General features: G+C 66.5%; 4 protein-coding genes across 4 annotated transcripts in view; 3 read left to right on the top strand and 1 right to left on the bottom strand.

Moving 5' to 3' along the window:
• Positions 1-2104, top strand: part of EMIHUDRAFT_468499 (hypothetical protein) — a gene marked incomplete at its 5' end in the record, with an annotated part of 5157 nt that extends 3053 nt beyond the window's left edge. Inside the window, 3 exons of the mRNA XM_005782168.1 lie at positions 98-278; positions 354-415; positions 721-2104. Of these exons, the coding sequence (XP_005782225.1) occupies positions 98-278; positions 354-415; positions 721-1294 (817 nt within the window). The 3' untranslated portion in view covers positions 1295-2104. The remainder of the gene's footprint in view (positions 1-97; positions 279-353; positions 416-720) is intronic.
• Positions 2105-2207: 103 nt separating this feature from the next.
• EMIHUDRAFT_442688 (hypothetical protein) lies at positions 2208-3048 on the bottom strand. Its single transcript, XM_005782167.1, has one exon. It carries the CDS (start codon positions 3016-3018, stop codon positions 2293-2295), a length of 726 nt encoding a protein of 241 aa, XP_005782224.1. The 5' UTR covers positions 3019-3048; the 3' UTR covers positions 2208-2292.
• A 3725-nt stretch (positions 3049-6773) lies between these two features.
• On the top strand, positions 6774-8321 carry EMIHUDRAFT_233542 (hypothetical protein; the record flags this gene model as incomplete). The annotated part of the gene is made up of 5 exons (XM_005782166.1): positions 6774-6800; positions 6881-6979; positions 7123-7197; positions 7424-7780; positions 7902-8321. 5 exons carry the CDS (start codon positions 6774-6776, stop codon positions 8319-8321), a joined length of 978 nt encoding a protein of 325 aa, XP_005782223.1.
• Positions 8322-9016: 695 nt separating this feature from the next.
• On the top strand, positions 9017-14859 carry EMIHUDRAFT_468498 (hypothetical protein; the record flags this gene model as incomplete). The annotated part of the gene is made up of 7 exons (XM_005782165.1): positions 9017-9248; positions 9303-9657; positions 9727-9950; positions 9990-10022; positions 12598-12699; positions 12968-12973; positions 13480-14859. Exon 7 carries the CDS (start codon positions 13573-13575, stop codon positions 14857-14859), a length of 1287 nt encoding a protein of 428 aa, XP_005782222.1. The 5' UTR covers positions 9017-9248; positions 9303-9657; positions 9727-9950; positions 9990-10022; positions 12598-12699; positions 12968-12973; positions 13480-13572.
• Positions 14860-15157: the final 298 nt, after the last annotated feature.

The following is a 15157-nucleotide window of genomic DNA, read 5'->3' as shown; positions in this document are numbered from 1 at the left end:
CTTGCGCTGAGCTCGCGAGGCGGTCGGACGTCGCCTTGCAATCTCCTGCAATCTCCTGCAATCTCCTGCAATCTCCTGCAATCTCCTGCAATCTCAGGCGGTCGGACATCGCCATCGTCTTCGTCGCGACAAGCAGCGGCGAGGGCAGCGACCGCGCCTCCCTCTCCTTCGACGGCAACGCAGACCTGCTCGTGCGCGCAGTCGCCGCCGCCAAGGGCCGGCGGACAGTCGTCGCGTGCGTCGCGCCCGGCGCCGCGCTGACGCCGTGGGCCGGGGAGGTGGGCGCGGTCACCTACGCCTTCCTGCCCGGGCAGCGTGCCTAGAGACTCTTGACGTTCCTACCTAGCGGACAGGGGCAGCAGAGGTCGACTAGGGGAGTGCTCACGCCGCATACGGCGTGGACCCAGAGCATATGGTGCTCTCTCCCCATCTCTCCCCGCATCTCCCCCATATCTCTCCCCATTCCTACCCAGCGGACAGGGGCAGCAGAGGCCGACTGGTCAGACAGGCAACGCCGAGTGCTCACCGCCACATCTCCCCATATCTCCCCGTATCTCCTCATCGCTCCCCGCATCTCCCCGTCTCTCCCCCTCTCCCCACATCTCCCCACATCTCTCCCCATATCTCCCCGTATCTCCTCATCGCTCCCCACACCTCCCCGTCTCTCTTCATCGCTCCCCCCACCTCCCCACACCTCCCCGTATCTCCCCATCCCCCCAGGCAAGAGTACGCCGACGGTCTTGCGGACGTGCTCTTCGGCGACGTCAACCCGTCGGCACATCTGCCCCTCACGCTGCCGCGGGCGGAGAATGAGGTCGGCTTCACGGATGCGATGTGGCCGGGCGTGGGCGACAAGCAGCGCGTCGCGTCCTACTCCGAGGGGCTACTCGTCGGCTACCGCTGGTACAATGCGCACAACGCCACCCCCGCCTTCCCGTTCGGGCACGGCCTCTCGTACACCACCTTTGCGCTCGCGGGTCTGCGAGCGAGCCCGACGCGGGTCACCGTCACCGTCACAAACACCGGCCGCCGGCCGGGCGCCGCGGCGCCGCAGCTGTACCTCACCTTCCCTCCCTCTGCGGGCGAGCCGCCGGGGCAGCTTCGCGGCTTCGCGCAGGCGCAGCTCGAGCCGGGGGAGAGCGCGGAGGTGCGGTTCCCGCTGCGGGCGCGCGACATGTCTGTGTGGAACGCAACCACCCACGCGTGGCAGCTTGTGCACGGCAGCTTCGGAGTGGCGGTCGGGCTCTCGTCGAGGGACGCGGCGGCGCTGCGCGGCGCCTTCCGGAGCCCCTGAGGAGAACCCCGGGGAGGAGCGAGCCTGAGGGGACCCACGCACCGCGGCGCAGCGGGGAGCAGGGGGCCGGCAGAGGAGGCAGCCTCGTGTACCGGCCTCGCTTGGGCACAATACGCGTCCCTCCGTCGAGTGGCGTCTCTCTCCTCTCCGCTCTAAAAAGGGCGTCTCAGTCAAAAAAGTACACGTCACATCGACACAAACGCTAGCGCTATACAATGGACAGCTGAAGGGCGGGCTTCAAAGACGGTGCGCACATTCTGAACACCGCACAAACACGTCACAAACTGGACAATGCACGAGAGCCGGGTGGAGGCGGAGTCGGCAGAGACCACCCGCTCCGGCCGCTGCGGTGAGAGAAAGGTCGAACCGCCTCAGAATATCCAGAGATGCCTCGTGACCATCTCGTAGATGGTATACGCAACCGTCAGGGCGAAAATCAGCACAACCACAACGCACAAGCCGCACATCACGCGGTCGGTCTGTCGCTGAGCCACCGCGATCCGGCCGCCGGCGATCGACACACGCTTGGAGCCCTCCATGGCGGATGCGGCGGATGCACGGCGGGTGCTCCTCGCAAAGTAGGAGGTGACTCGTGCGGTGAAGCGCGATCGCGCCATCTGCCGCTCGAGCGACGGGGGAGTCACCTCCGTCGCGTCTGTGTCCGGCTTTCTGTCGTCGGTCTCCTCCTCCTGCCCTGTCTCCACTGCCTCCAAATCTGGTGGGGCTTCGGTCCGGGTCGACTCGCCGCGTAGCCACGCCGAGATCCTGGTCCAGCGGGAGCGCGCCTGCTGGCGCTGCAGCGGCGGCACCATCGCGAGCATCTCAAGGACGGGTATCGACCACCTTGGGTCAGCCTTGTCAGGGCGCGCCAATTATGATTAGGGGGGAACGACGCACGTTTTCTTCCTTTTTTGAGCTTAGCCTTCGAGAGAGATTTTTATTAACCAACAAGAAATCACGACTCTCACAGTGATTTGGGCTCGGCAGCTTGTTAGCCCTCAGCCGAAGCTGGGGCCGGTCCCGTAGCCGAGAGAGCCCGCGCCGTGAGTTCGACGCGGTCGGGAGGCCTTGCGGAGAGGCCAGCGAGGTGGCGATCGCTGTACTTCATGGTCGTCATCAAGTGACCGGCTGACAAGCCAGAGGTCGATACTCTGGACGACCCATAGGATGCCACGAATGCCTGAAGGAGAGGGAGGCGAGGCCAGAGGCAGGCTCAGCTGCTCTCGGGTGATCCCGCTTTGGAGGCTGAAGGACCCGATGGTCCTGTCACATTCGCGTTCCGAGTCGTGGGGGTAGAAGAATTCGAGTAGAAATCGAGTCAGCACTTCCTTGTAGTACAGCGGACCGCCAGGCTCGCCGGCAGCATCCGCAGGGAGGCAGCATATGAGGCACCAGTTTTCTGGAGAGCTCAGCAGCTGCGGCCGCGGTGGCGGAGTCGGCCGCGGTTCGAGCGAGCAGCTTTTGGCTGCGGGTTCGAATCGCGGAAGGCTCATGCCCTCGCGGAGCGACGCGGGTCGCGCGGCGTGCGCGTGTGCGAAATGCGACAACAGACGACAGACGACAGACGCCTGAGCGCTGTACGCCTGAACTTTTGTCGCCGCAATCGCCACCGCCGCCATCTTGACGAGCAGCGCGAGCGCGCTCGTCGGCGGCCAGCCGTCGCGGGCCGGGCCGAGCCCGGCCTCAACCGGCCGCGCCGCCGCAGCAGGCCCGGAGGCCCACATGGCGGCCGACCAGCTGATAAGGAACTCTTGCCTTCGATGTTATGAAAACAAACGCAAGGCGGACATGGCATATCGCTCTCGGGCCCACAGACACCCCGCACACTCGCCGCACACCCGCCGCCCCCCGCGCGCGCCCCACCCCGTTTCTTTTTTATATTTTTGGGGGATTTGCTCGCTTCATCACACAGCATTGCAACATCAACACTCTTTTCCCTTTCTGTTCATAAAAGCAGAACTCGGGATCATCAAACGCTCTTCTCGCACATCTCTCACACATGTCATGTCATGTCTCTCTTCCGATCGATACAGAGAGTAAGTAAGTGAGTGTGTGTGTTTGTGTGTGTGTGTGTGTGTGTGTTACTCACACTCACTCACACACTCAGTAAGTGAGTGAGTGAGTGAGAGTGATACTCCGTGTTATCCTCCAGATAGAGAAGTGCCCTTTTCTGTGAGCAGGGATTCCCTCCCGGCGGGGGTTGTGGCGGAGAGCCGGCATGGGAATCGCCGGCCTCCACCCAGGGGGTGCGGCCCCTGCCAGGCGCCGCAAGCGGTGCCCGACAGGGGCGGGTGCCCCCACCCCGAGCGAGGGGTGGGGGCGGGGGCGGGGTCCAACGTGACCCGGCCCATCGCCTCGGCAAGGTCTTCGTACTTCGATGTGATTTTCCACGGTGTCGTCGAGCGAGAGTGCGGTAGCCGCGGAGGTGATGGCGTCGATATCGTCGTTTGAACGACAGCCGCCAACCACCTTCCCCGGGCACAGCCTTTCGGTTCGTGAAGGGTCGGTGCGTGTCGTGACCCCCTGGAACACCCGTACCCCCGCACCATCTCCATCGCTTGGTTCTATAACCTTGCCACCACCGGGAGCGGCCAGGGCTTCATAGACTCGGTCGAGAGACCCCAGATCGGCATCCATGCCTTTCTGGACAGGGTGGCCCGCCACACACAACGACCCCTGGAATTGCGACTCGCCGCTTTCCTCCCGCTGTGATCCTGTGTGAGCTCTGTGTCTTGGTTTGCCAACATGCCTAAAGCCAAGCACTTCAGCACGAGGACGAGGCGACCTGGTCGACGCGGTCGTGGCTGTCGCTGCAGGCCCAGCGCATGTCAGTCGCGCTGCAGCTCGCGGCGGCGGAAGAGATTGCGACCGAGCTCAGGCTCGCCGCGGCGTCGGAGGACGCCGCCGTCGCCTAGACTCCCCTGCGTCACTAACTACGTGCCTCCCCGTCTTTGTAGCCTGGCGTTTGTGCCCCGTTTGTGCCGCGTCCCGTGCCCCCGAGTTCATTTTACAAACTAAAGCCAAGCACTTATATCATTAAGCTAAAATGCCCGAGGGTGGACTGTTGAGTAACAGTAGTGTTAGTGTGTCGTGTGTGTCTCGCGCCTTGCGGGGGGGGAGCGGAAAGGAGGAACCTCTTCCCGCGGACGGACGAAGCGGGGGTCGGGGTGATGTCCTTCAGCGCGCCGCAGCCAGAGGCGCCGCACGACGCGGTGTTGCGAGGCGACGAAGCGGCGGTGCGTTCGTGGCTCGAGAGAGGCGGGCGAGCAAACACCGCGCGCGAGTATGGCGAAGCAACCGGCGTTACCCTGCTGATGGACGCCGCCGGCCAGGGCCACGAGCGGGTGGCTGCCTTGCTGCTGCAGCACCGCGCTCAAATCAACCTGCAGAGCAGCATCGGCGGCACCGCGCTGATGTTTGCCGCCATCGACGGCCACGAGTGGGTGGTCGAGCTGCTGATTCGGCATGGCGCTGAGATCAACCGGCAGAGCAGCGATGGCGGCACCGCGCTGATGTACGCTGCCACCAAAGGCCACGAGCGAGTGGTCGAGCTGCTGCTGCAGCGCGGTGCCGAGATCAACGTGCAGCAGAGCGACGGCTTCACCGCGCTGATGCGCGCCGCCAGCCAAGGCCACGAGCGGGTGGTCGAGCTGCTGTTGCAGCGCGGCGCGGATGTCAACCTGCAGGACAACATCGGCGGCACCGCGCTGATGTGCGCCGCCAACAACGGCCACGAGCAGGTGGTCGAGCTGCTGCTGCAGCGTGGCGCGGAGATCAACAAGCAGAACAGCATCGCCGGCACCGCGCTGATGATCGCCGCCGCCCAAGGCCACCTCCCCGTCGTGCTCCACTTGCTGCAAGCTGGCGCAGATACGAAGGCTCGCGGTGCGACCGGCATGACGGCGCTGCAGTTGGGCAAGGGGGCGGCCAAGCTTGCGACTGCCGACGCCGCCAGTGCTCCTACATGGGACCACGCCGGGTGCGTGCGCGCTCTCACAGAGCATGCAGCGGCGCTGAGGGAGGCGGAGGCGGCAGAGAAGGCGGCAGCGAAGGCGCTCGAGGCCAAGGGGCGGCGCGAACAGCGCGAGCGGGAGGAGGCGGCAGCGGCGCGAGAGCGCGAGCAGGCGGCACGACAGCGCAAAGCAGAGCAGGCGGTGGACGAGGCGCGCCGGGCGGCGAATGTGGCGGCTCTGGAGGAGCAGCGGCGAGCGATTGCGGCTGAGGCGGAGGCGAAGCTGGCCGCTGAGCGCGCGGCAGCAGAGGAGACATTGCGGGCGAGGGAGGCGGAGAGGCGAGCAGTAGAGGAGGCGCAGCTTGCGGAGCAGCGGGCGGCGGCGGCTGCGCGCAACGCGGCTAAAGCGGAGGCGGAGCGGCGCGAGAAGGAGGCCGCCAACAAGAGGGCGGAGGAGGAGAAGGCAAGGCTGCGCGCAAAGGCGGTGGAGGCAGCGGCGGCCAAGAAGGCGGCCAAGGAGAAGAACAATAAGGCCAAGAAGGCGCCGCCCGCCTTCAAGCTCGAGGAGGAGCGGAGGGCGAAGGCTGCGGCAGAGGTTCGCGAACAGGAGGCGAAGGCGGCGCGGCTGGCTGCTGAGCAAGAGGCGGCGAGGCGGGCGGAGCGCGAGGCGGCAGAGCTAGCGGGTGCGGCGGAGCAGGCGGCGCTGCGAGAGGCTGCGGAGCTTGCAGAGGCGTTGCGCCGGTCAGAGGTGGATGCGGAGGAGGCGCTGGCGCGTCGGGTGTCGCGGTGCGAGGAGGCGGTGAGCAGCGAGTCGACCGGCGGCGGCGGGGAGTTGCAGCGGCGTGTCGATCGGCTGGAGGCGAGCCTCGGCGCGGCGACCGAGGGTAGCCTCGAGGAGCGGGTCGGCGCCATTGAGCGCTTGATCGAGCCAGAGGCGGCAGAGGCGGCGGAGCAGCAGCTGCCAGTCACTGAGCCGCTTGCCGCCGTCTCACTAGCGGACGCCGGCCAAGACACGGGGCGGCCGGCTGCACCAGAGTCCACCATGGGAGGCGAGACGTCGTGCATCATGTGCTTCGAGCGGCCAAAGTCTCACCTCGCAGTGCCGTGCAGCCACTTGTGCGTCTGCGGTCCCTGCTCGGAGCTGATGCGAGAGTGCCCGTATTGCCGCGAGCCAGTGATGATGTGGCTCGCGCCGCGCCCCGTGTGATCAGCTTAACTCCAACGTTTTGTCTTCCGCTTGTTAGTCTGCGAAAACGAAAACGCCAACCCCTTACCGATGTCAGGCAGTGTGTCTCAGCCAGAGGCGCCGCACGACGCGGTGTTGCGAGGCGACGAAGCGGCGGTGTGCGTTCGTGAGAGCGGCCGCGGAGAGAGAGGCACGCGCGATTTAGTATTCTTTAGCGCCAGTCCCGTGCCTAGTAAAGAAAGAAATTTACAACTAAAGAAAGAAAGAAAACATACAGCCCAAGGGAGGGATGGGAGGACGACGTGCGAGGAGGGTTGGTAAAATTCTTTAGTGATATGCGAATGGAGACTTGGGCGATGCGTCTTTCGGTGCAGCGCCGCCTGGGTCTCCCCCTCGACGACAGCGACGTCGAGGTTGACGCAACCGTATCGAGAGCGCCACCCAAAAGGAGGCGGACGGCCATGGAGGTCACCGGATGGAAGGCGAACGGCACGATACGAAAAGGCAGGGCGAGGCGGATGGAGAAAGAAGTGCCGAGGAGGCCATGGTGGAGGGGAGGGACGGGAGGACGAAAGAAGGGCGAGGAGGACGAGCGGCCCGCACAGGCCGCGAGCAGACAGCGCCTGCTGGCCATCTCGAGACATTCGCAAAGAACGCTAGCTACATGCAACATGGGAGGGCTTCGTGAAGGATGGATTGAAAAACATTCGAACAAAGAAGAGGCGACGGGTGGGAGGAACCGGCAGAGGATCAGGATGCAGTGACGTGAGACACACACACACACACACACACACACACACACACACACACACACACACACACACACACACACACACACACACACCGCTCACCCACGCGCAACGGGCCTTGCACTTTGAATGCCGTGGGGCTCCTGTCGTTAGACGTGGAGACGCGAGGGTTGCCCCCCCTTGCCCCACCACCTCGTGTGTGTGGAGAAGTTTACCTTACCTTACCTTACCTGGCCTGCCAGGCCGCGGCGGCGGGCAAGAAGACTCGGAATGGGAAGACCCACGACGAGTATGGCGACGCTGCTGTCAGCGTACCGCAGCAGGGCCACAACACCAGACACAAGTACACGCTTCGACGCCTCATCCTCGCCCTACGCGCCGCGTGGGGCACCGCTGTGCGAATGGAGCCGAAAGGCCACCTCGGTCAGAGTTACAACAAACAACCCGACGTGGACGCGGAAACATTGCTCATTGGCAAGGATGGCACGCACTATTGCGGAGACGTCAAGGTCGTCTGTCCCCTCAGCAGCAGCGGGGAGCACGGTCGGAAGGGCGCTTTTGTCGCTTTCGGCAACACTGAATCATTCTACCGGAACATGGTCATGGGGCATGGGCCCGACTGCGAGGAGGGGGAGGGGGGGAGGGGGGGGGAGGGAGGAGGGGGGGGAGAGGAGGAGGGGGGGGGGAGGGGGAGGGGTACACGGGGGGGGCGGCATGGAGGGGGAGAGGAAGAGCAAGGGCGAGAGAGGGCAAGGGACCGGGCGCTGGCATGCCAGGGGGGGCAGGGTGGTGGGCGGCGACCGCCGCGTACCGTCCTACGGCGGGGACTATCGCTACGCGAGGGAAGACAAGGGCGTTGAAGTGCAGCTGCTGCTGTTCGAGTCGTTCGGCGGGTTCGGAAAGGGGGTCCGTGAGATCCTCCGGAAGGCGGCGGACGTGCTACAGAACAAGCTGACGCGGGCCCAGTACCTCGATGAGGTGACTTGGACCACTAAGAATTGGCTGGGGCTGCAGAAGCAGCGTATCTCAGTCGTTCTTCACACGGCAATCGCAGAGCAGGTTGTGAATGAGCTTGCCTGTGGCGGGGGTGGGCGGGTGCACGGAGCGAAGTGCCTCGCCACCCTCGCAGGAGTCGCTTAGGCGGCTCCCGTGGGGTACCTGTGTTAGTGCCAGTGCGAGCCAGTCCCGTGCCCAGTGTTGTGCGAGGGAGCTTTTTGTAAAATTCTTTAGTCTGCTGTGAGAGAGAGCGGCTTTTGAATTCTTTAGGGAGTTTCGTTGTAAAATTCTTTAGTCCCAAGAGGAGGACTGTCGACTGTCCTCGACGGACCGCCCCCGACACCGCCGCGTATCTTCCGAGGTGTTATGCTGGCAGCGCTCCTTGTGTGCTTGGTTGCAACGCCGCGCCGTGCGACGAGGACAGAGCGCGCCGCTGCTCCGCCAAACTACTCCGGGAGGCCCGCCGCAGCGTCGCCGAGCTACAGCTGGGAGGCGCGAAAGTTTGGAGTGGTGACACCCGCCTCCGTGGTCGCGCAGACCCGGTGCAGTCGGACCGCCGGCTGGCGTCCACTGTCGGCGGTGCCGCAGGGCGGAACCAAGGCCGGATGGATTGGTGGGCAGGCCGCTACCACAGCCAGCTTAGGCAGCGCGTGGGAGGCGCGGAAGTTTGGCGTGGTTACGCCGGCATCAACCTCTGGCGCGGCCACTCCGGGTCTGCCCTTTGAGGGCGCGTCCTTCGCCGTCGGGAGCTCGATCGCGGATCTCTCCTGGGAGGACCACAAAGCCGCAGCCATTCTCTCGCCGCAAAGCGAGCGCGGCCGCGTCGACCTGCGACGCACCGCCGCCTCGGCAGACAGGTCGAGGAGCAGCGGTCTGGCGGCGGCAGCAAGGCTCTCACAGGCGCACCCGCAGACGCCCCTCTCTCCAGCGGCGGCCGCGATTGAGGCGTCGATTGCGTCGATTGCGAGGGCGGCGGCAGCGGCCGCGGCAGAGCGCTTGGCAGCGGTCGACGCGCTGGACGCCGCCGAGGCAGCTTCGGCCGAGGCGGAGGCGGCGGCGGCGGCGGCGGAGGCCGCCGCCGAGGCGGCGGAGGCGGAGTCGGCGGCGGCGGCGGCGGCGGCGGAGGCGGCGCGGAAGGCTGCGGAGGAGAGAGAGGCGGCGGCGGCGGCGGCGGCGGCGTCCGAGGCGGAGGCGGCGGCGGTGGCGGAGGTGGCGGAGGCGGCCGAGGCGGCGGCGGCGCAAGCGAAGGCGGCGGAGGAGTCGGCAGCGGGGCAAGCAGAGGCGGTGGAGGCGGTGGGACGAGCGGAGGCGGCGGCAGCCGAGGTGGCGGCAGCCGAGGCGGCGGCAGAGCGAGCGGCGGCAGAGCGAGCGGCGGCAGAGCGAGCGGCGGCAGAGCGAGCGGCGCCGCCTCAGCTGCCGCCTCCTCCGGCGGCGTCGACGCATGTGGGCGACAGCGCGGGCGATGCGTCGGTGTGCGAAGGTCTGGAGAGTGAGGGGCTGCCCGCGATCAAGAGACGCCTGCCCGGCATCAGCAGTACGTTGTGAACAGGCTGTGTGTGCGACGGTCCGGCGAGCGAGGGGCTGCAGGGTGGGTTCGGGTACCGTGGGGATGGGGAGGGCGAGCGTCTGCAGGCGGCGCCGACCCTCTGGACTCGGCCGGCCACTCCGCCGGGCACAGGCGCTGCAGACGGCGCTGCAGACGACACGCGGCGCGGCTCGGGTTGGGACAGCGGGCCCCTCACCCTAGCGGCCAAAGTGGGCATCATCAAGCAGGTCTCCCCCCCCCCCCCCCACCCCCCCCGTCCCATCAAGCGGTGGCCTCAATGTGGTGGAGAGGTGGAGAAGGTTCACCCTCACCACCACCTCACCCCAGGCGTTGGGGCTCGACGGCAGCCTGAGCCTCCGAGCCGCTATCCACGCCGCGAATGAGGACGTGGGCTGCGAGGCTGGCGGGAACCTGCACGAGCAAGCAGACGCTCTCTTGCGCGAGCTGACGTAGACTCCTTCCTTTGGGGTGTCACTTCCTTTCTCTTTTTCGACGGGATACGGACACACAAGGTGCGTTTCTTTGATATGGGGGTCCTGGTGGAGGGGAGGGGGTACTGACGTCGTGTTTGAGGTGTCTATTAAGGTTGCTCCCGGCCCAGTGGATTACACGAGGCGTCGGCGTGGAAGGCACGCCCTCCCCGGAGCCCGGACCCCGCGCCTCTCGCCCTCTCCCCCTGCCCCTCCTCCCTCCCCACACATCTCATCGCTCTCCCCCTCCCCCCCACATCAAGTTTTACACTAGCACGTCGAGGAAAACAGTTTGTCGGAACAATGCGTTCGATCGTCTTCGCCCCAACTTCCCTTTCTATCGATCGCCCGCAGCGCTCTCCTCTATATACGGCCCATGCCGCATGCGCCCACGCCTCGCGAGCTTCTTGGGCAGCAGCTGGTTCGACAGGTCCTCTCCGTGGCCTAGGCAGCCGTCGCCGCCCTCGCCCGAGGTAAAGAAGGCGCCGTCGGCGGTGAGGGCGCGATGCTGTGGCGGACCCCAGCGGACACAGCGACGACGCGCCGCCCAGCCAAAGCACCCGAGTAGAGGGGGCGTTCTGCAGTTAATGGGGAAACCCGGTACACGGAGCCAACGTGCCAACCCTCGGGGAGGCCGCCTTGTTATGACAAACCTCAAACGTGCGTCTCGCCGTCTCGACGCCGAACCCGCGAACCGATGCCATATAAAATAGAGCCGGCATCTCCAGCCAATCTCCAGGAGAGATGGGCGACGCACGAACACACCCAGAGGCACAGTGCGCACCCCGGTCCCCGGGCTCCCCGCCCCGCTCGCCAGGGCGTGCATCGAACACAGCACTTGGAGCACTTGGAGTGCAGTCATCAACCGCACATCCAGGGCCAGGGAGCTCAGAAGCGCACCCAGCGGGCCGGATGATTGGCATCGGGTTACGGGCTAGAGAGCCCTAGCCCCGGGGGTGCGCGTTCGCAGGGAAAGGGCCGTAAAGTAAACACGGGTCTCCGAGGGTTGGCTCCGCGCTCCGGGTTTCCCCTAGCAGCAGACCGCCCCCTCTACTAGGAGCTATAACGAACACCAGACATGAACACGACACGCACTCTCACACGACGTCACCGCTCAGGGCCCCTTCACGCGGGGTCCTCATCCTCACTCCGGAGGAGGCTCCCCTCTCCTCTGAGTTCTTCCTCTTGTTCGCCTTCCGATGATCATCCGACGGGCGCGGGGCCCGACCTCCCCTCCTAGCCTTTTTCAGCAGCGGCCCCGCCACCGTCTCGTCTTCTCTGTCCGATTCTGTTGCCATCACCGACGGCGATCCCGTGCCCGACTCCCTGGGCGAGGACGGCAGTATTGGGTCGCACCCACTTCCACCCCTGGGAGGTCGAGCCCGCTCTCCCTGGTCGACGAGTCGCGCCCGCACCCGCGGCCTTTCTATCGTCCTCGGCTCGCCCCCCCCCCCCTCCGCCGGCTCCTCTTCAGGCTCGGGGAGGCGTGGCACACCCTGTCGAAGATCACGGTGGTCCGGCTGCCACTGCGACGGGCCTCCCCCCGGAGAGCTCGTACGTCCCGACTCCACTCGCAGAGGCCGCGTCAGCTCATCTCTCGCCTCCTCCGACAACTGACCCCAAGCCCCCCCTGGGGCCCTCCGGCCTCGGCCTTCTGGCTCGCCGGCGGGCCCGTTATCATATTGCGGCAACTCTCCTCCCCCAGCTCCTCCTCCCGGGTACTCCAGCCTCCGGCGGTGCGGCTCCGGATCCCCCAGGTTATTCCGAGCGGGTCCATACGGCGGCGGCCCCGCCGGCGGCGGGGGTGGAGGCGGTGGCAGGGGTGGCGGGTACAGTGGCGGCCCTCGCGGCCGTGACGCCTGGTGTGGAGCCGCTGGGGCGGCCCCTCGACCCTGCAGCCGTTCCAGCGGCGGGGACGGAGATGGTAGTGTGGGTGGCGGAAAAGGTGGCGGTACTGGCGGCCGCGCCGCCTGGTGTGGAACCTCAGGGGTGGCCCCTTGACTCAGCGGCCGCTCCAGCGGTGGGGGCGGAGGCGGTGGTGGTGGGGGCGGGCATGGTGGCGGTGCCGGCAGCCGCAACGCCTGGAGCGGGGCCTCGGGGGCGGCCCCCTGCCCCTGCGGTCGTTCCAGCCGCGGTTCCACGCGTCGGCCGACTCCCCCACTCGTGGGGGGCGGCCTAGCTCTCGTCTCCCCTCGAGAAGGGGGGGGGCCAGGGCCCAGATTCGCCGACGGCCCCGCTTCTCCCTCCCCCCGCTCCGCATCTCAGGTCGTAGGCTGCGCAGTAGCCGCGCCGCTCCCCCCTCACCCGGTCCCTCTCGATTCGGTCCCGCACCGACCGGATATCAAAGGCCGAGTTGCGTTCGGACAGCGGGCCCGCCGATGCCACACGCCTCTTCACGCAGCAGGCGCACGCCTTCATCGCCTGCCTCCCCGACAACGTCGCTCGGTCCCGGTGCAATGTCGTTGACGAGGTAGTCCTCCCCCTCCCACCGGAAAACCTGTCCAAGGTCCGTCGCGGCCAACCAGTCGTCTTGCCAGTCCCCGCACTTCCCACAGGAAAAATTCTTTTCTCGGTTCGCTCGCTAGGGGCCCCACTCGTTTCGCGCCGCCAATCACGGAGCTCTCAGCTTTGCACCCTCCCGGGCTCCCCACTCCCCGCCCGGTCGCGCCGCCAGCGCCGGCGCGCGCCTCGTAGCACGTACGGGGTGTGGAGGATGAGTTGAACATGGGGTTGTGCGCCGGGCCCTCCTGCTCGGCTCCAGCCCCTGTTGATAGGTCCAGGTGATAGCCCTGGATGGGCAATGCATACGCCTCACTGGACCTCAGATCGCCCGACCGCGTCCCGGTGCTCTGCCGTCGGATTTGTGACGCCGCCGCACCGCGCCGCGGCCGGGGGCCCTCCGGAGGCCGAGGATGGCCGTGGCGGACCGGGACGAGCTCTGGGAGGGGGGGGGTCAGTGAGTATATTGTAGAGACTAACCATGTGCACAATAACTCTCACTCTAGCTAAGCGAGGGGAGGCGATTCCGGGGCCGTACAGCAGCTTGACGTGCTTCGCCGGCGTGCGTCCCGGAGCGGTGCCGGAGCGCGGCGAAATCGGAGGACACCGTCACCGACGAGTGCGTTGGAGTATTCACTCCGGACAAAGACGGCCGCACGCACACGAGCTGCGGTCGTGCGGCCGTCATAGCGGCGAGGCGCGGGACCGTCTGTGGCGAGGTGGGTCGTGTCCTCCGATTTCGTTCAACCCAGAGAAGAGAGAGAAACAAGAGAATCCTCCTTATCAGCTGGTCGCTTCGCTCTCGCTCGCCTTGTCCGGCGCCGCCGCGCGGCCGGCCACGGCTGCGCCCGGCCTCGTCTCCACGGTCTCAGACGGCCTCATGGCGCCTACTGACGCCGACGAGACGGAGCGCGTCGGATTCGTGCTGCAGAAACTTTCAATCTCGCCGACGCTTTATGAGGCACCGAATCGACCAGAGCCAGCAGCAGAGCACTCCTCGCCTGGCTCGGTCGGGTCAGCGCCCGACTGCGATCGACTGGCCTCCAGTTCGAACCCAGGTGGGCCTGCTGCCGGCCGCGATGGCTCGCCAGAGCTGCCGGGCTTGCCCAGCCTCGCTGGCGCCTTTGGCGAGGCTGGGGTGGCTGCTGGGCATGACGACATCGCAGCAATGACCTCCACGCTGCGGAACATCCGACTGGGGCTCGCACAGGAAGCCGCAGCGACCCGCGTTCAGCGGGCGATGCGCGCGTTCCTGCTGCGCAAGGGCACCATCATCATCACGATCCTCATCACCAAGATACAGGCCGCTGCGCGCGGCCTCAACACCCGCACTTCTCTGAACAACTTCTTCAAGGCCTGCCCGCCCAGCGGGCGCACCGCCGACCTCTTCCTCAGCCGCGTCTACGGTGGCCACGAGGGCGGGCGGCGGCGCGGCGGCGGCTACGTCGTCGATTTCATCTACTGTTTGCGCTCGACCCGTCTTCCTCTCTCTCTTCCGGAAGCGCTGGCCCGATTCCCTCTCGAATTATACAACCCTCACGACACAGTGCGCGACTGCCACGGAACCAACGGGTTCTGCAACCAACACGAGGTCAACGGAGAGCAGCTGAGCCTGCCTCCGCCCTCGTCCCCCTTCACCTCCGGTGAGTCGCCCTGCCCCAGTCGTCCAGAGCACGACCTCTGGCGAGTCAGCCGGTCACTTGATGACGACCTGAAGAGCAAGAAGAAGACAAGGCAAAACGACAAGAAGCGCGCCAAGGCCAAAGCAGCGGCTATCGCCGCTGCAGCGGCCGAGGAGGCTGCTGCAAAGGCGGCTGCTCAGGCGGCCGCTCAGGCCGCTCAGGCGGCCGCTCTCGGACGGTACAGGTTGGTCAACGCTTGGTTCTATCCACGCGGCGACTGGTACACCTTCTACTGGGATGGCAGCTCGGCCGACAAGGTCGCAAGGCGCGCTACCTACCCGACGCTCGAGCACGACGACCACGACCCCGGCCCCCTCGCAGAGCGCATCAGGCGCGACAAGCGCGAGGCGTCCCACCGCTCCTCCGACGACTCCTCCTCCGACCGCGACTCGTGCGGCACCGGCTCCACTAGCGAGGCGAATGACATATTCGACACCCTCGAAGACCATCTCGGCTACGGTTCCGACTCCGGCTCCGGCTGGTAGTCGACAAGCTGCCGAGCGCAAATCACTCTGTGTGACACATTTCTTGTTGGCTTCTAAAAATCTCTCTCTCAACCCAGCATCCACACCTTTAGGCGCGCGCGAGCGGCGCGGGAGCGCCCGTCGCGGTTCCCGGTCGGCGGCTGTGGTGGCGGCGGCGGCGGTGCGGTGGCGTGCGGTGTTCGGAGCGCCCGCGAGCCTAGTCGCTGCTGTCGCCGCCGCCGCCGCTTGCAGAGCAGCTGCCTTGCGGCGCCGCGCAAAGCTGATTAGGCGGCGGCGCCGGCAACGGCCGCGAGCGGCG

Source organism: Emiliania huxleyi (assembly GCF_000372725.1).
Source record: "Emiliania huxleyi CCMP1516 chromosome Unknown EMIHUscaffold_192, whole genome shotgun sequence".
NCBI lineage: Eukaryota > Haptophyta > Isochrysidales > Noelaerhabdaceae > Emiliania > Emiliania huxleyi.
Note: the sequence above shows the minus strand (reverse complement) of the source record. Positions and strands in the feature narration are given on the sequence as shown.

Coding starts and splice junctions, on each gene's coding strand:
- EMIHUDRAFT_442688 (XM_005782167.1), bottom strand. CDS start 3,018: ATGTGGGCCTCCGGGCCTGCTGCGGCGGCGCGGCCGGTTGAGGCCGGG.